Here is a 20,035-nt window from a genome sequence, read left to right as displayed (position 1 = left end):
TTCAAAGTGGTTAACTTGATGTTACTATTCATCATCTAAAAAATGGCCAAGTCTTAAACAGTGACAAACATCCAATTTTGAAATCCAAGTCTTAAACAGTGACAAACATCCAATTTTGAAATTGATTTCAGAAGAATTTTTCAACTAAGCTTTAGAAAGTTTTGGGTCACAAGTGGACTTGGATGTTTAGTGAATCCTCCGGACATATTGTTGATCAAGGAAAATGAAAGATCCATATTTTAAATGAGGCTCAAAAATTGAAAGTAGTGCAGTTTTTGGTTCAGCTACTGAAAATCAGTTGACTCTGAAAACAGTTAAGAATGACCAACTTTAAGCTTGAATTCTGAGAGATTTCATATTAACAACTTGGATCTTTTTGAGCCTAAGTGTTCTTGAATATTTGGAGGCCAATTTGAAAATATTGTTGGACAGGGAAAACGAAGAATTCAAATTTTTCTCAAAGCTCAAAGTATGAAAGTTACACTCCTAACGTGCCTGATGAAACTGAATGGCAAAGTCCATTCAATTCAAAAGAACAGCGCAATATGGCAAATTTTGAGCTCGAATTTTGAAAGATTTGGTGTATAAGAGTTGGACTCTAAGTTACAAAATGGAATCATTAAGTGGTTTATCTTTGGCAGTAGCTGTTGGACAAGAAGTAGTTAAGTATTTTAATTGGAATCCAAAGTTAGAAGGTGCATTGTCAAACTACTGATGAAACTGACTGGCAAAAGCCATACAGTTCGAAAAATAGTGATATTTGGCAGTTTTTGGCTCGAATTTTGAGAGAATTTGAATCTACAAGTTGGACTTTAGCATGCAAAATGGAACATTGGTTATATGATTAACAAGCTCCAGAAGTTGTTGGGCAAGTTTAACTGAGTTTGAATAGCTGAATTTGAATTCAAAGATGGTCCATGGTCTGTTTTGCTACTCTGACGAAACTGAATTGCACTTGGGCGCGATTCCGTTAAGAGCAGAAAACTAGCCCGACTTAGATCTGAAATTCACAAAGATGGAGCGAATTTTAGCACTTGAGGCAAATCAATCAAATGTATAGTAGGAAGTCCTCTACAACTTTGCTTAAAGGCCATCTGAGAGTTGGAACTGAAGTTTTGTCGCAAAAATCGATCTGAACTTTCGGGTTTTGGAGAGGAAAAGGAAGAAAGAACAGAGGGGGTCACGGTGCAGAACAGCTGGGCACCATTGACGGCCAGCGCGGCGCCGCTGTGCCACGCATCGGCGAGAACGAGCTCCCACGGAAGTAGGCAGGCAGGAGGTGGCGTCGCGAGAGGCGGTAAAAATTTTGTATAAATTACCGCTCCCGCGCGCCAGCTTGTCCGTTTACCGCCCCTCAGTTTCACCGTGTCCTCTGCTCTCGCACTGCTCCAGTCGCCGCCGTGCGCCGCCACCGTTCCACCGCCACCAGCCCGTCAACCTGCGCCCGAACCATCGCCCTGAGCTCCTGCACCAGTTCCACCTGTTGTTGCTCAGCTCCAGTCACCACAGCCACTGTCCCCGCCGTCTTCTTCTCCAGAACCGGTCGCTGCTCCGTATGGTAAGGGCGCCGCCGTGGAGGTCTAGGTGTTTGGGGGCGTCACTCGTGAGCTAGGGAGTGTGGTGGTGGGTCGTTTTGTCTTAGAGTCCAGCCGGCGTGGCCGGAACGCGCGCGCCGCCGCGCGCCGCGCGTCGGCCATGGCCGCCGCTGTGGACCGTTTTGCTCCGGCCGCGGTGAGCTGCTGCTTAAGAGCGCGCTAGGTTGCTAGAGCTAAGGTAGAGCTTCCGGGGCTTCTTGTTGCCTTCGGGTCACCGCCGGCGAGCTGCTGCGCGCCGTCGCCGCCTACGCCGGCCGCACACGGTCTAGTCCGCCGCTGCCGCTACAAGCCCCTGTGCAAACCACCACCCAGGCCAAGAACCCCACCAGTAGGTGCGCGCTGCCCTATGGAGTCTGCCCAGATAGGTACCGTCATCGGCGAGCTCACCGGCGGCGAGCTAGCACCGCTACCCGCCGGGGGTGCCGCGGTCAAGGGCGGAGGAACTGTGCCTTGACCGGCGTCCCACGCGTCAGTGTGCGAGGGTAGCGGGAGCGCGGGTGAGAATAGGTTTCCAGGGGTTTTCTGGGAAAATGATTTAAGTGTTTTAGAAAATAGATTTAAATTCAGTTTTCTTATTTAATTCAGTATAATTTGTAGAAATGTCCAAAAATAGTGAAACCAATTTTTATAGGTTTTGTTTTGTTTTCCTTTATGCATTAAAATTCTTAAACCCTAGGGAAAAGATAATTAAAATTTGGTATTTATTTAGTACCTTTATTTAAGTTATTTAAATAAATACTTAATCTTTATAAAATGAATAAAATTCTGAATAATATTTTATCACTTATAAATAATTATTAATCCATAGGATTTAAGTTTTCCAGATTAGAAATTAATTATAATGCTTTTCTAAATAAAAGAAAATGCTTAGACTAGATTAGTTAAAGAAACTAAAATTATGGGTCAATCTTTATGGGTAGTTTTGTGTTGGCATGCAACTTTATCATGTAGATGAGTTGTATAGTCTTTGATTTAAAAAAGCTTGCATCTATAACTTATGCATGCATGCTATCGTAGACACAGAAGCCCCGGAAGTGGATTTCTTGGAATTATCTGAAGAGCCTTAGGATTTCAAAGAGGTGGTTGAATTGATTCCTTGTGAGGGAGGATCTTCTAAAGATACTAACCTTTTTGTGGATCAAGGCAAGCCTCAGTGCATCTAAACCTATCTAATTTCAGAAATTGTTATTCGTGAGTCCATCTATTGGTTATTTTCTTATGAATGCATTAAGTCTAAGAGTTCTCTTGCATGATCCTACCTTGTTTAGAGAACATCTTTGCCACCTGTTCAATTAATTAGTAACTATCCTATGCTTAGCAAAGCTTAGATACCTTTAAGTAACTTTTGTTACTCAACTCTAAGGTTAATTTTTGTCATACATGTTAATCAAGGAAAATAGCCTAGAATTTTGGAAATGTGGACAAAAGCTAGAGATGGTAGTTCTATCTACTAAAATTAATTTGGTTAAGGCCCATCCGTTGTCTTAACCTTTGATCAAGTGGTTTTACCTGGTTGCTTACTGTGTATGGGACCAGCAAAGCCCAGTAGGTTAGTTGGCTCTCTGATCAGGAATATTTCGTACCCGTACTTGGCGTGCAGTGGAAAGGCAGGGGCATAGCCTGAAACTCACATGGACATCAAGCCAGATGTGCGGTACCATGTGGGGGTGCGTCCTTGGGTTCGAGTAGTCATATTCCTAATCTTTGGGTATGGCTAATCGAAAGGTTGTTATGTGCAACCCGGACAGTTGTAATCAAGTTGAATATAATGTTTGGGTATGGCTAATCGAGTAGTCGGTATCTCTTATAGGATGTAAATCGGTCCGGATCGCTGCAATTCTCGATTATGAATGCACTTGATCATCGCTTAAGCATCGTAGTGTAACCAAGTTGAATATAATGTTTTTCCTAAAATTAATATGATGTATGACTTAGTTCCACTGATTGCTCAAAATATTTTATTCACCTAGGCTGGTTAGGTAAAAACTAAACCAAAATAAAAAGACAAAACTAAGGTTCCACTAAGCTTTTTTGCAAAATGTGAGTTAGTCAGTACACCGTAAAGCTATCATATAGTATTTGAATTCTATCTATATTGGTTAGTCAGGTCAGTCTTGCTGAGTGCCCTCTTACTCGGGGAATCCTTTGTTGATGTTTTTAGAAACACAGCAGAGGACCACTAAAGAAGAAGTCCCAAAGAACTAGGTATCGTACGAGTCTCAGGATACCCTAGAATAAAACTTAGTTGTGTAATTATTTGCCACTGACTGGTATTGTGTTTAAAACTCTTAGAAATGGTCTAACTTACACTGTTAAGTTTATTTCAATCTATGGTTTGTAATAATCCGTATCTCCGATATGTATGTAAAAATGTAATATTTGTTGATGCTTTTCCTTCATGGAAGCGATCCTGATGTATGGCTATGAGACACGTCGTGGATATCTCGAGGAGTCCTATGGACACTCGATGGACTATCGGGCTTACACTGTTTTAAGTGCGTTTCAGATAATTGCTGTTTCGACAGCGATTAGGCGCACTTAAGCCAGTTCAAGTCGGACGGTTCCGCCACACACACCCAGTCCCACAGACATCGTGGGCGGGTCAAATCCAACGGGCTCAAGCCGGGTTGGGCAAAAAATGCTTAGGTATATTTTAAAAACATCAATACATAAATAAGTGAATATACATATCATGTTTATATTTTGGAAATATATATAGTAGAAATAGAAATTAAGCGTAGCAAAATGTATACTTAGCAAATAGTCGAACCAAAAAGAAAAAGAAAAATGTCATGCAAATAACTGGTTGATATTTTAAAGTAGCCGGTTCTAAAACACCTATCGAAGTGGAATGGACCACCAAGCATCCATACGGTGCCATTAGTCACCAAGTAGCTCCCAGCGGCTAGAGGTGCTTGCAATGCTGTCTATCAGCCACCACCCATAGGTGGATCCAGCATAGGCTCAGGGGTGGCACGGACCGCCACTCGACTTCCGGGCTTTCAGTGCAAATTGGGTCTTTTTCTGTAGCTGCAAAGGTCCATCTATTAGCAGGCTGCCACTCAATCGTGGGATGGATCCGCCCCTGCCACCACCCACGAAGGTGGACAAAAAAGAAAAACCGTAACCCCATCGACGTCTAGGAGAAAGTCCAACGTGGAATCGGTGGAGACAGCCGCGGTGGAAGCAAAGGGAAAAATCGACTTGTCGAAGACAACGTGGCAGGAGATAATTATGCGTCGAGTGGAGAGATCGAGGCATCAATAGCACTTATGTGAGGAGGGGTATCCTAAGAAAACGCACACCGTTGATCAAGGAGCGAGCTTATGTGCAGAGATCGCCTGCAAGTTGGGATAGCAAAGACACCGGAAGACACAAAGGTGGTCATATTGTGGCGGCTTGTCGTGGAGACGAGTGTGGGGAACTCATTGCGAACAGAAGAGGAGGGGCGCCTGTTTAGAAGATAGCAAGCGGCAGCGAGAGCTTCCACCCAATATGATGGCGGCATAGATGCGTGGAGCATAAGTGTGCGCACAGAGTTATTGAGCATACGAAGGACACGTTTGGCCTTGTCATTTTGCGGGAAGGTGTAGGGGCAGGACAAACGCAAAAGGATGCCACGGGCAACCAAGAAGGATGCGGTGGCATTATTCACAAATTCCGTGCCATCAGCCTGAAAACACTTGAGTGGAAGACCAAATTGTGTATTCACATAAGCAATGAACTCAACCATGTGTTGGTGGACTTCATACTTGCGTCTGAGAGGGAATGTCCCACAGTAGTGTGTGATATCATCCAAAATCACCAAGTAATAAGAGAAGCTAGAAATACTAGTGACAGGCGAGGTCCAGATATCACAATGAAGAAGTTCAAAAGGAACAACCGTATGTGAACTGGACAAGCTAAAGGGTAGACGCGTATGCTAGCCTAGCTGACAAGAGTGGAAAATGGAGCGACCTACTTTATTACAAGAAATAGAATTGTTCTTATTGAGACCATCGAGAGCTTCTGGAGCTGGGTGTCCAAGACGCTGATGCCACAGGGTGGATGATACAGCAAGGAGGGTGTAGGCGGCGGCTGGTGCAGATGCTGGCAAGGTGTATAGAACCCCATCGCTATTGCAACAAAGAATCACACGTCGCGTCCGAAGGTCCTTGATAGAAAAAACCAAAAGCGTCAAACTCGATGGAACAACTATTGTCGCGGGTGAATTGGCGAACCGAAAGTAAATTGCGAATGATGGATGGAACGACAAGGACGTTGTTGAGAGCACAATTAGATGCGTTGGCAGAAAGGACAGAGTGACCTCTAGAAGAGCACAATTAGATGCGTTGGCGGAAAGGACAGAGTGACCTCTAGACGTGATGGGTATGCTAGTGCCATTGCCTACTATAATAGAGGAAGTGGAGGGGGGAAGGCACTGGAGGAGTATACCATCTGATGACGACATGTGCGAGGAAGCGTCGGTATCCACGATCCAGGGGGAAGTGCCTTGCATGGACATCTGCTGCAGAGCCGCAATTAGGTTGGCCTGGTCTAAGCTTTGGCCGGGAGAGGAGGCTTGGACAGGAGCAAAGGCGGTGTGGTCCTGGGGTGCCGAGCCCAGCACACCCTGGTTGTGCCAGGTCTGGCCTTCCCAAGACTGGCCGCCAGAGGAGCTCGAACTGCCTTGCTGACCGGCCCACGGAGAGATGCAGACCCACGGGCCAGTTGGGGGACCGGAGGAACCGGCCTGGTTGTGGTACTGCTGGTGGCCGCCACCAGTCCCACCGTTGGCACCGTAGCCGCTGTCCCTGGCGACGAGGGCGGAAGCACCCGTGTCCTTCTCTTCGTTCTTCAGGCGCAACTCCTTGAGGAGAAGCTAATTGCGTGAAGCGACGAAGGTGAGGTCGGAGTTGGTTACGATGTTGTTTGCGGTGGTGGAGTAGGGTTTTGCGAGGCCACGCAGCAGGTTCAGCACTAGTGTAGGCTTAGAGATGGACTGACCGACGTCGCGGAGGGTGTCGGCAGCGGTCTGCATGCGGTGGCAGTAGTCGTCGATGGATGAGTCGCCCTAAGTCATTGAATGGAATTCATGGCTCAGGAAGATAGCACGGGGAGCCTTGTTTGCTTGGAACAGATAGTCAATGGAGACCCAGAGTTGTCGGTCTGTCTAGTCGGTACCGTCCATGGCGAGGTTGAGGACGGCATCCGAGACGGAGCCAAACAGCCAGCTGCGGATGCAACAGTCCACTTGCTCCCACGCAGGATCAGTGCGGTGAGGAGTAGTGCCGTCGATGTGCGCTAGCAACCCAAACTTGCCGCACATGGCGCGGAAGAACGACGACCACTTACTGAAGTTGGAGTTCTTCAACTCGAGCATCATGGAGATGTGGGACTTGACGGCGACCCTGGCGTATGGGTTGACGAAGATGGGGTCGGCAGATTCACCAGACGCAGGGGTAGCGGCCGTAGTCGAGGAGGATGTGGACGACATGGCTGCAGGAGGTACCGTTCGCTTAGTAGATGCAATCGGGAGGAGGGGTGCGCAGCCGAGAGAGACCGGCGACTCAGGGTAATTGCGCGCCTAGAGCAGCGTCGCGAGGGATGGAGGGGGGAGGGTCACGCACCTGGGAAACGGCAGCGCGAGGTGGTGGGTGGTGTGCGGCCGAGGGAACTTGCGGCGCTAGGGTTTAGGTCACACGTGCCAGGGGGCACGGCGAGGAGGCAGCGGAAGTGGACGAATCGGGGGATCCCGGACTCGTGATACCATGTAGAGAGATGAGGAAACACCACACACCCTTGGAGGGAGGGTGACCTTTCATATATATATATATATATATATATATATATATATATATATGTATGTATATGTATATATATAGTGATGTAGGCTTGGTGTATATACATACTCTAATAAGTAAACGACTTGGTTTGGGAGCGGAAATTTCTCACTGAAAAGCCATGTAAGACTTTATTGGGTTTTTTTTACTTACTGAGGAACGGGGAAAAACATATTACTGATTCTGTTATCTCAATGCAAGGAAAATCCCACAAGGAGCGTTTGCCCATTTCCTTTGCTGCCAACACGATGTAATAATGTACTACTAGCTGATCTCTGAGCACAATGATACAGCCATGAACGCACATCCTTTAGTTCTTTTTTGCTGTTTTGCACACTAGTTCCGAGACTGATATTGATTACTCCAATGCACAATCTCATTTACAAACTAATTGCAGACGATGGGGGTATGTAAAGCATGTTAAATGTCTCAAAAATGATACGATATTTGTTAAAGCATTCCACAAGTTTTTTTTCCTGAACCATCTGCACACCGGATGGATAGTAATACAGTGAGATACTATTTGACCTGCACAATTTCTTCACCCCAGTTTTGGGGTTCTCTTCTTTGGCCAGAAAACGCCCTGACCAAATCCATTCCACATAAATATATATTTTTTTGGCATAAAAGCATCACTGTTTTGTCCTGTTATCTTCTGTGCTATTGGCCCTCTCCACTAGCAGTGCTGCCTGGCCCTCTTCTGCTTACGGTGGTGTTCTTCAGTATCTGCACAGGGAGAAAAACTCCAATCAGAACATGTTTTATGCCTCATGAGCATAGGCACTGTGTTCTTTTAGCAAATCTTGGTGGTGCACAAGCAGGCGCCAAGGGAGTGACAACAAAAAAAAACATGGCTAAAAGACAAGGTTTCAGTTCTGATAGTACAAACAGGATGTTAGTTCATGATTGCTGAAGCTTAACAAGTCCTAAACAAAATCAACAGAATAATAAATAACCAAACAGCACACAAACTTGTACGTTCCAAATACATAACAAAACCAATGCAAAATGTACCTGTCGGAGCATCTGGTTCTCATTCTGGAGGGTGGAGAGCCTCTCTTCCATCTCTGAGTTCTTCTTCTCTAGGTCCTTCACCTTCACCTCTAGGTCAGTCAGATAAGCCTTCTTCCTCTCTCTTGCCTGTTGGGCTGACACCCGGTTCCTCAGTAATCTTCACAAGTCACAAACATATGTAGCAAATCAAGACAACTTCCAGACCCAAGATGGGATTAACTATAGTATGTGCAGTGCAAATTGCATAGAGTCAATGGAAAAGAGGAGAGGATTGAGGACTTCTTAAATGGTTGGATCAGGATAAATTAACATTCTTTCCCGTAATCCATATTAATCCAACTAAGAGTTCAAATTGAACAAAAAAATGTTTTCCATAATATGAGATGGTATAAAGTAAATTCCATCATATTGAAATAAAATGCTACACTTGCATACCAGCTAAACTCTCTGTTGGAATATTATGCTTGTCCTCTCCAAATGGCACGGATTGTGCTTCTTTAGGGACATGGACATCACTAGCATTAATGTGCTATTCATGTTTGGTGACATAGCTATGTATCATATATCAGCACATATTAATATAACGATGCCGCATTGTACTATTGGAAGTAACCATCATACCAACGCCACTGAGGTTGGCTCTGTCAGGTGCACTCAAATGTTGCATCACAAAAGTTGTGTCCTTGTGGGATCAATATTATTGATGCTCTTAGCATATACGAATCATATGATATGTCCAAAACTGTTATCTTCCCCCACTCCACTTGTTGCATGATATCCCACCAAATAATTTAGATGAGCAGACACCATGCACTGTTCACAGAGATTTATAGCTCAACACACTGATTTATTTCAGCAGGCGCCTTCGATAATATTTGTTTCAACCACCTTTCCTACTGTTGAATGTTGCCCCTAGCTAGAAAGGCACAAGCACAATTCCAACAAATTACGAATTGAGCATCGCTGTCTAAACATCTTCCCTTAGCAACTAACAATCCTGGCAATCAGATTCATGTCTTTGAAAACATAGTCTTCCAACCACCTAGCTCCACAAGCACCCGTTTCTTATCTAAACCCTGCATAGGGGACCTAATTCTGATGTGGATACAGCATGGTCCACCGCTAAATCCAAAACATGCATGGCTAGCATATATGAAACATCGCAAAAGATATTTTATTTTGTCAACAGATGGGCCAGCCCACGACTCACTAACAGGCTAACTCATTCCTTCTTCCAAACTAACTGAATCCTCCTTATAAAAAAAACTAACTGAATCCCACACTATCAATTTTGTATTCTGCGGTAGCCAAAAATAAATTTCGAATTTGGAGTAGTATATTTTGGTATTCATGATTAATTAATTATACCTCCACACATGTTGCAGGTGATGCTTTAATTTCTGAACTGGAAGTAGCAGTTCATATTCTTTTTTTTATTATTATTGAACCGGAAGTCGCAAGTGATGCTAGCATTTGCAGCAATATCTCACACACCTTTTGAGGCGCTTGTGCTCCTTGTCAGCGGGGCTGCGCACGCGGCGGCGCGAGCTGGCCTGCGCCGTGGACGACTGGGCGCGCTCCGGGCCGCCGGCACCCGGGCCGGCCTCCCTGCCCGACGTGGAGGCGCCGCCCGGCAGCTCCAGCCCCAGCTCCGGCACTCTCCTTATCTCCTCGTCGCTCTCCATCCCTGCAATCCAATCGCACACATAGCTCAAGCACTCAGCAAACCATCCAAGATCTTGGCGCTCGTCTCGACTGTCTGTCGACTCGCCATGGTTTGCATGAAAAGGAAACGAAAAGATAATAAAGATTCTAATGAGAAAAGAGAGAGCTCTGCTGCACGAGCAGAGACCCAAGAACTGAAGCGATGAACCAGAACAGCAAGACGGTGGTAGAGCAGTAGAGATAGAGGTAGCTTGCCTTCCTTGACCTCCATGTCCATGTGGTGTGCGGAGCTGGAGGACCTCTCGCTGCTGGAAGGCCGCGAGCTCGCCGCCTGCTCCTGCATTCTCGCTCTCTCCCTCTCTGTCTCCGCCTTCGCCTCCGCCTCAGGCCCTTCAGATTTCGCCTGCTCGCACTCTGTCTCTGCTTCTCTCTCTCTCTCTCCTGGGATCCTCCTTCCTGTCCTCCCTCGCTGCTTGGCCGCTTGCTTGTATGGACCAAAGAGTACCTTTTGACACCACACAAACTCTACCGAGTAGCACCCCAAGAATCACGAATATTCCGGACAAGCACTCCTCTTTTTACATCCAGGTCCCCCAGGCAGCACGAGTACGACAAACCGTGGCGTCCAGGCTTCCATTCCACGATTTTCAGACGCGAGACGGACCTTTCCGCGAAACTCTCTCCCGGTGACGGCATTAATTGCCCGACACGTCACAGGGGGTTTTGAGGTTTTAGCCGGCGCGCCCCCGCCGTCCGCGCCGCGCGGATCCCACGGCCGCGAGCCCGCCCTCGTGGCCGCCGCCGAGACCACGTGTTCGCCGGCGCCATCTCAAGGCGGCCGTGCCCGCTACGTGGCCGCGCTCCCGCCCTCCCGCTCCCCGCCGGGCACGCCGACGCGCGGGCCACAAGGTCCCCGGGGCCCCGCGCGTCGGCGACGCCGCGGCGCCGCCCGGACAGGTTCCTGTGCGCCGCCGGCCGCGCGGCAGCTTTCGCGTGCGCGGTTTAGAGGCGGAGCGCGGTGGCTCGTCGTCGGCCACGCGAAAAAAACACACGCTGATGCTGTGAGCCTGTGATGCCCGATCGAGTCCAGCCGTGCAGAGCGCGCGGCGTCCCAGGCAATTAGATATTCTTCACCGTTGGTTTTTAAGCTGAAGCATGGTCGATCGGTCATTGATAATCTGCAATATAGACACGTTGAAGGCACAAATGAAGGATTGTATCTGTGTTCTCCCGTTTCATCAAAGGGCCTGGTCGCTTCAGCTTAGGGTCTCTTTGGCAACAAGGTGTTAAAATATAACACCCGTCATATCGGATGTTTGGATATTAATTAGGAGTATTAAATATAGGTTAATTACAAAACTAATTGCATAGATGGAGTGTAATTCGCGAGACGAATCTATTAAGCCTAATTAGTCCATGATTTGATAATGTGGTGCTATAGTAACTATTTGCTAATGATGGATTAATTAGGCTTAATAGATTCGTCTCGCGAATTAGCACAGGGTTCTGCAATTAGTTTTATAATTAGCTCATGTTTAGTTCTCCAAATTAGCATCCGAACATCCGATGTGACACTGTTAAAGTTTAACACCTTGTACCTCCTTATAGCTGAAAAGCTAAATCGGCTGATTTGTTGTGAGAGGAAAACACTGTTTAGTGGCTGATAAGCCGGCTGAATAAGCTAAAGCAAACAGGCCAAAAGTTCTCATCGGACGTTTGTTGGCCACGTGTTTTACGATATCGTGCACGTTGGGTTGCACCACGAATACACCAATAATATTCCTAGGAGAATAAACTGATGGATCTGTTCGGCGCCACCTGTCGGTTTTTCCTCGTGGCAAAAAGAAATTTCTTTTTTTGGGAAAAAAAGAAATTTCTGAGCGAGCCATGTCACTTAATCATCGATTACAAAAGGCAATCGGTAATGCTAAGATTCTAACGTCTCGAATCTGAAAAAAATTCGGACAGCTCAAGATATGTTTCAATAATTAATTATCGAGGTTGCGACTATTGTTTCCGCATATTTTACAGTGAATGTTGCATGAAACATAGTGTTTATATTGCGGCAGAAATTTTTTATTCTAAAGTTAAATGAGGTAGTCATTTTTTGTTACAACTATAGATTTTCTATATTATAGATATTTTATTTTAATGTTGTAATGGAACGTCGGATGGGAAATTCCGGGCGTCCTGCAGTGCCGAAAAGCAATTCCATCTGTAACAAGAAGATGACCCGCATATAATGGTTGATCCGTGTCGTAGAAGAGGCGAAGCTGGGTGAGGTGGGCTATGGGCCGACTAGAAATATATTATTAGGCTGTGCTTATATGTGTGACATCGCTGGGCCGCCCACCACATGAAACGAAGTGGCCCAGTCTGAAAAAAACAAACAAAAGAAAAAACTCACACTGTGGCGTTGGCCCAAACAGCGCGTGCCTTTTGTAGCGTTCGGCTGTTGCTTAAAGCGTGCGTCGATGTGAGACCGTCGACCATATGAACTTGGAAGCAAACTCTGCAGGTACCTTAAGCACGGCTCAAAAGCACCGTAAGCACGAAGAACAGTGCCGCACACGTCCCTCGATCCGGCCGGGACCTGTTTATTTGAACAGATTCACATACAAAATCGAAATGTTTCCTCTGATGGAACTTATTCATCAGAACCAAAGAGTTCCAAACGCGCAGCCAGTGTGCGATCACAACTCAAACCTCGTCATCTTTTGCAATTTGACGCTCATGCTTTTGTTGAAGAGCTTATTACAATTGATGCGCCGTGATTGGTGGTTTCCCTACCGCTTCCTGGGCTTGGCTCGCCGCGCCAGCAACGACGAGGCGCCGCCGGAGCCCCGGAATATGGCGCAGGGCGCGCAGCAGCCGGCGGGCACCCTCGGCGACGGCGGCTCGGCGGCAGGGGCCACGTCCCTCGACCGGAACGCCTTCCTGCCCGCGCCAGGCACCATCTTCTCCTCCTGCTGCTGCTGCTTCCTCTGCTGGTCCTTCTGCTTCGGCTTGGCCGCCACCACCAGCCTCGTCCGCTTCTTGTCGCCGTGCTCCGCACCCGCCTCGCCGCGCCGGAGCACGCCGACGCTCCGCGAGTGCCGCAGCTCCGGCCGACGAGGCTCCGACCCCAGCGGCGCGCCGCCGCCGCCGTCCTCGGCGCCCTCGGTGAGGAAGCGCTCGTCCCAGACCAGCCCCGACGAGCCCGACCTCCGGAAGGTCTGCGCCGACCTCTGCAGCCCGGCCATATCCTCCTTCCCTTCCTCCCTAAACGAAGCAAATCGATGACCTGCTGCCACTGAGGAGCAGTACGTGCACAATATATAAGGCGGAAAGGGGCGGGCAATTTTGGGAAAAGCTTGCGGCCGGAGTGGCGGACATCAGGGCCGTCGAATGATGGTGTCCGTGGAAAGCAGGTTCGCGGACGCGAGTGCTCGCCTGGAAACCACTAGACGGCCGGGGGCAACGCGCGGATTTGATTAGGTTAATGGCAACGGCTAGATCATCGTACGGCCGTGCCGTCCCCTGCCTCGCCCCGGCCCGTTCGCCGACGGCGCTAACCGCTGATGAACACCAAGTCACCAACCAACGGAAACTGATCACGCCATGCAACTGGGGTATGTCACTAACTAAGTCAGGACTCAGGACCATCCAACAAAAGCAACTCGTTTAGGAGCACATCTCACACCCCGCATGGCTCCGAGGCATTTCACTTTCAGCACATACCAACAAAGTAAAAAAGAAAAGAAATGGCGAACAAAGAATGAGGAGAAAGATACACGAACCAGCCATCGATGTTTCAGTCACCGCATGAAGTTGGTCCTTACCAATAGTGAGAAGCATACTTCACTCAACCCTGCATCTCCTTCAGGTTTCTTTCCATTTCGTTTTGCGATCACTGGTTTCTTTGGTTGTCAGTGCTGAAACCCACATCCGCCGAGGATCAACAACGCCAGATGCCGAAAGGGTAATTAAGAATTACCAGTTTATGTAGAGCATCAGCAATACCGAAACAAGTATTTACATTGATGAGCCATAATCTGAATATGCTATTGGCATTAAGAGAAATTCCGTATGCTGTGGTTGCAGAAATGACCGGATGACCGGCAAAATGCTTCTACTTCTTTTTCCTGCTACTGCTGGCTCCTTTCGAGCCTTCAGCGATGGAGGCCTCCACGGAGGCCACAAGGCTCGCCTCCAGCTGATGCCCTCTCACAGCCGATCTCACCTTCCTCAGAATATGTTGCTTCATCACCGCTCTCTCAGCAGACTGGACGTTCTTGCACATGTTCAACCCCTGGATGTACCTCGACACCGCGCCACCGAAGGGCTCGCCGGCTTTCTCAAGGGCCACGAGCTTCTCGACGACCTGGGAGGCGAGCATCCTCTCGATGCAGGGTTTGGTTCCGACCACCGCGATGTCGACCAGCAGCTGCATGGCTATTTCCTTCGTCTTCAAGGACTTGCGGTCGAGCAGGCTCACAAGTTTTTCTATGGTTCCCAGTTGCAGAAACCTTTGCAGGACGAGGGATCCACCCTTTGCAAAGACGATCTGATGGAGAGCATAGTATGCGGAATCCTGGAGCTCATCGATGTTGCACTGCATCATGTCGATGAGACCGTGAACGATCTTAAGCTCCAGGAACCTGTGGACGTATGCCTCTCCTCCATTGCAGGCCAATTTCATCACCAGAAAGGCAGTCTGAGTCCTGACTTGGTTGCTTTCAACTTCCCTGCGCTGTAGCAGCAATGCCAGCCTATCAAACAGATTGCTCCCCAAGAGGAGATCTTGCACCCTTGAATCGTTTGCCCTCTCAGCAAGAGGTAATAAACCTTGGATGGCTTCAATTATATCTTTGTTGTCTTTTTGCAGGATCTTATGAAGAATCACCTCAAATGATTGTTGAGGCTTTGGTGGTGGAGGTACACTTTGGTCAAACAAAACAAATCTTTCCAAACTGATCCGAGCGTGCCATGGCAAATGAATCAGCACTCCAGGCCCCATGCACCCTTGAAGTGGAGCACCAAGTTCACAGAATGTTTTTAGCATGACAATCGAGTGATGCTGTGAGATCTCAGAGCCATTGCCTAGAAGAACAAGAAGTTTCTTGTCAACTCCCGATTCAATCATGGTCTCCACAGCCTTCAACTTTCCAACTTTTGTCAAAGATGCAAGAGTTGTAAACACAATTTCATGCCAGTGTTCATTTTCTGGAGACAAGAGATCTGTCATTCGGTCTATTGGAATTCTCGACAAAATTTCATCAGCAATTGTGGCATCAACATGCTCAGATATCTTGGCAAGGACAGAAGACAAGTTGGCTAGAGTTGAAGTATCTTTACATGCGCCAAGAAGATCGATTAATTTATCTATGGAACCTGCTGTTTCAAGAGACTGGGCAAGATTTGCGTAGTCTGCTTGGAAAAATATAACTGTAATTGCCTTAGTGATTGCAAAAATGAGATCTGGAGACCCTACTGAAATTATCTCTGGTATTCGAGGGGCAAGTATTTTGCTGAACCCAAGTCTGCTTGCCTCAAAGTCAGATATGGATCTGCATGCCATGAGGGCTTGAGTTGTGTTGCCCAATAAAATCTCAATCTCCATGAATTCTAGCAGAGAAAAGAATGATCTCATCTTCTGTTCAGCTGTCCCTTTCACACACTCTTTGCCAAAAACAAAAATCCAAGGAGCGACTAGTGCGGCACAATCAGAAATTGATTCAGATAAAAGAGTACGAACAGCATCATTTGTTTTGTTCTCAAGGTAGAGTGAAACCATGTCATGCATATGGTACAACAGTTGGTCCTCCAGTTTGATGATGAGTGAGCCTTCTACTAATTTTGAAACCACGAGAGAGAACAAACTGTCCTGCAGAAGTGCTGACCAAATGGATTCCAGACAAGCCTCTGGAACAGGTTCTTCCCAAGAGATAGCTGCAAGAACCATAAAAAATCTTCTTGAATTCTCTGGCATTGCTTCTAAGCTGTACTCAAAAGATCCAAATATGGTCAACGTGCTCTCCACGTCTTTCTCATTGACGTATGAAACTGGCCCAGGTGCACAAGTGGCATATGTTGAGAGGTTGGATATTGCTTTCTCCCATTTTTCCACTCTGGTCTCCTTCCTGAGAGCCTTGCCCATGACAGCAACTGTAAGGGGATGGTGACCACAACGATCCAGCAAGACTTCTGCAACAGGCTGTCGAGTATACAGAAATTAAGCATCCAAAAGCCATAAGGTTGGAATTGAAATTTGTAGTAATTCTAATTTCTGTAACATATCTTTTGTCAAAAAAAAAATCATAAGAGATGCCTTTGTTAAAGCAGCATATGAACGTATGCAAACTAGTATCGGCAACATAAGAGATGTGATAGTGCATTTGAAACTAATGAAGTGCCATTAAGGCAAATAGTAAAGCATACCGGAAGCTCTCCAACGCTAAGAAGACTGTGATAGAGAAGAATTTCCTTGCTGATCTCCTTGATATCATCTTTGGATATTTCTACCCTTTCAGCTTCTGCAATCTCGTATATTGCTTCATCCCTTGTTGTTACAAGATACCGACAATCATTATCATATAGTTTTGTGAAGCGATCAACAATGTCTTGCTCCCAAACATCGTCAAGTAGGATCAACATGCTCCTTCCGACCAATGCTGTCTGGAGCAAGTAACAGACATCATCAAGATCCTTTCCCACCTCCTCGTTGACAGTCATGGAACCAATCTGCACAAGGAACTTGCAAATCTTCCTAACCAGACGCTTATGGTATTCGCTTCTGCTCCCATTACATGCTGTTCTGCTGCACCACCGCCCGAAACTGACCTCAATTGCCCCATCTACAAAGTTACTAGGTGGATCAGAAGCTATCTGCCGAGCGAGACAAGACTTCCCAATGCCGGATAACCCGACGATGAGGACAACCCGATGACCACCATCCCTTTCCAATACCTCCCTAACATAGCTGCACTTCTTCGACACCGGGTAGCCACGCTCCGACTTGACCCGCACCAACGACGGCGTGCTCTTGGCGGTCGACGCTATGACATCGCCGACGCTCTGCGTCAGCTCCTGCAGCTCCAGCCACCAGTTGAGGTCGTCCCTGATCAGCTTGACGTACCTCATGAGCGGGTCGCCGACCACGGAGCTCCGCACCACCCTGGCGAACCCCTTCCCCCTGCCCTTCTTGCTCAGGACCTGCCTTGCCTTGGCGATGTTGGCGCGGAGCTGGTCCATGAGCCGGCCGAGGCTCTGGAACTGGCGCTCCAGCTGCGGGCTGGGCACCTTGTGCGCGTGCCGCTGCCGCGCCTGCCGCGCCAGCGCGTCGAGGTCGGACACGAAGTCCTCCAGCACCTGGAGCCGCCTCGGCGCCTCGGCGAGGTCCGCGGCCGCCTGCTCCAGCGCCCCGACCGCGGTCACCATCGCCGACACCAGCTGCGTCGCCGAGGCGAGGACCTGCACGGCGTCCATGCCGCCCCGCCCCGCTCCGCTCCGAGCACGCGGCGGAACCGCGGAATTGAAGCCCGCCGCCTCGGGTCACCGCGCGAGGGCGGCTTCCCTCAGCGCCGGCCGCCGCAATTCCGCGAGCACATGGCGTGCGCGCGCCTCCTTTGTCGCCGCTTTCACAAGCGGCGAAATAAAATTCCCCCCGCCCTCGCCGACAAATTGAGAGGCGCGCAGTCAACCGATCGCCAACCTCGGGACAGAGGGACTCATCCGATCCTCAGGCACCCATCGGGAGCCCGGAATTCCCCGGAGCTCAAATCGCGGCCCCGATCCGCTCTTGGCGACACGCGCGCTCAGCTCCACTCCACCAATAACAGACGAGAGCTACAGTCCAGCGGTGAAAGTGAAACGCATCTATGAGGGGGGAATGGATGCTCCGGGGAACGAAGGGTCAAGGGTGGCGGACAGGCGGAGCGGGGCGGCATCACCGATGACATCAGAAGCTTCAGCGAAGGAGGCAGCCGGCGCTTCATGCCCACGCCACCTTGTGACGCGACGACAGAAGAGTCAACAGGGAAGTGAGCAAGGAAACAGTTTTTTTTTTTAACTTTGAGAAAGGAAACTTTTGACGTCTGACCAGCCGCCAGGGCAGCGGCGGCGAGAATCCAACCATACCAATTTACAGGGTCTACTTAATTTTGTTGATAGGCCTGCCGGAGCGGGCCACCCTCCCCCCCGAGTTCAGCCCACAAATTTACTGGGCCTCGGCCGCACGCGCTCGATCTCCCGCCAGATGGGCCCGGACCGCGCGCTGAGGAGTGGGCTGACCGCCGCTGTGTATCACTGTCTGGGCCTCTGGCGCTCTGAGAACTTCTCGGCCGTGTGGTGAACCAGAGAACTAGAGAAGAAAACTCATACCTCAAACAAAAAGAAATAGAGCTACAGGATGTTTTATTGGGAATACGGAATTTCAAATATATAAATGAGGGCTGAAAAATCTCTGGCCTTTTAGATGTATAGGTCCATGAGGAGCTCCATGAAATATTATCCTAAAACTCGTTTACGACAGGTTGGCACCCAAAACTTAGTAAAAATGAGTCAGTCTCGATGGTCGATGCGCCTAGAATCACCCACAAGATTCCAAGTCAAATCGGACATCTTTAGGTAAGATCACAAATTCACAATCATAGAATTGTAAACATAAAAATTTGTATAACATATATTCTGTTGGCTTGGTGATTTGGCTTGACCCTGATAAGCTTGCCAAATTGTTATAGTTCATTTACCATTGAGACTGATCATATTTTCCGAGTTTGCGTGCAATAATTGGCCTACTCCCTCCATCCTCCTAGATTACAAGTTAAATATAAGGTATTGTAAATATATTTGAATGATTGCTCTTTTAATTCTTCTCAGAATTGACGGAACAAGGGTGGCTGATTAGTGGATTAGTTTCCTTATTATTTACAACTACCATTAGAATATATAAACAACACAACTCTTCACGTATAACTCAAGGTCCATGCGTCTTTTGACACTTCTACTAATCTATCCTAAAATCTCTCGAATGCCTTATATTTTAAGATGGAGAGAGTACATGGTTCTCCTACTTAGGCACGTTTTTTGCACAATTATTCTTACACCGAGGATATCTAGCACCTTGACATGGCGGGCGAGTTGTACAAATCTTGGAGGCTCGATGACATACAAGTGTTAGACCGTAACCACTTTGCATGTGGGTATAAAAAACCACACTTACTTCTAGGTGAGTGTTTCAATTTTTTTGGATCCCTTCATTTTGAAGGAATTAGAATCTATTATATGGAGTAGGCTATTTGTCTTAGAATTTACCATTCCATAACTTTTCAAAATTTAGATATAAGTCTAACTTAAATTCATGAGGGTGGGAGATGAAAATTGGTTTTATAGATCCTCATGCTATGTTTCTAATGTGCAACTTATAGCACACTCTTCGACTCGCTTCCCTGTAACAGAAGTGGAGCACATAAGTATCTCTCTCATATGGCTAATAATAATATACAAATATATTCCACATACACCTATATTAGCTTAATTAATTTGTGTCTAAATTATAAATTATGATTATTAGAATGGAATTCAATTTCAGGATCCAAATAAGCTAATGTTTGAAGAAAACGGTTTGCGCAGAAATGTTTCTGCAGTTCGACAAAATGGAGGTAGATTTTCGGAAAAAAGATTGGAGGTAAATAACGCGTACCGTCATTCTTATAGTTGTACATTTTTTTTTTCATCGGGTGTGTAAATCATATTTTGGACAAATCTACCCAAACGCCCACGTACGCTACCCTCAATCTATGAGATCGATAATGTTCTAGAATGCGATGGGCCTCCTCCCTTTCCCACTCTCCCAAATCTTCAGTCACTTTGCGGCAACGCTCTAGAATGCTGCGGCACGACCAAGATTTCGAAAGAACTAAAGGGCATGCGCAATCGATCTACCCCAAAAAGAACCGG

The 20,035-nt window shown here is 47.5% G+C and overlaps 3 protein-coding genes across 3 annotated transcripts; all 3 read right to left on the bottom strand.

The window, feature by feature from the left end:
• Positions 1-7,824: 7,824 nt before the first annotated feature.
• Positions 7,825-10,588, bottom strand: LOC117855991 (transcription factor HY5). The gene is made up of 4 exons (XM_034738428.2): positions 10,352-10,588; positions 9,926-10,118; positions 8,432-8,588; positions 7,825-8,143 (listed from the first exon to the last, which is right to left on the bottom strand). The coding sequence occupies exons 1-4, from the start codon at positions 10,437-10,439 to the stop codon at positions 8,078-8,080; spliced, it is 504 nt and encodes a 167-aa protein (XP_034594319.1). The 5' UTR covers positions 10,440-10,588; the 3' UTR covers positions 7,825-8,077.
• Positions 10,589-12,615: 2,027 nt separating this feature from the next.
• On the bottom strand, positions 12,616-13,593 carry LOC117848828 (MAPK kinase substrate protein At1g80180). The gene has a single exon (XM_034730389.2). It carries the CDS (start codon positions 13,336-13,338, stop codon positions 12,883-12,885), a length of 456 nt encoding a protein of 151 aa, XP_034586280.1. The 5' UTR covers positions 13,339-13,593; the 3' UTR covers positions 12,616-12,882.
• Positions 13,594-14,047: 454 nt separating this feature from the next.
• Positions 14,048-18,097, bottom strand: LOC117848820 (uncharacterized). The gene is made up of 2 exons (XM_034730376.2): positions 16,517-18,097; positions 14,048-16,292 (listed from the first exon to the last, which is right to left on the bottom strand). The coding sequence occupies exons 1-2, from the start codon at positions 17,561-17,563 to the stop codon at positions 14,208-14,210; spliced, it is 3,132 nt and encodes a 1,043-aa protein (XP_034586267.1). The 5' UTR covers positions 17,564-18,097; the 3' UTR covers positions 14,048-14,207.
• Between the last annotated feature and the right edge of the window lie 1,938 nt (positions 18,098-20,035).

This window comes from Setaria viridis, chromosome 1, assembly GCF_005286985.2.
Source record: "Setaria viridis chromosome 1, Setaria_viridis_v4.0, whole genome shotgun sequence".
Taxonomy (NCBI): Eukaryota; Viridiplantae; Streptophyta; class Magnoliopsida; order Poales; family Poaceae; genus Setaria; species Setaria viridis.
This window is presented reverse-complemented; position numbering and strand designations above follow the sequence as displayed.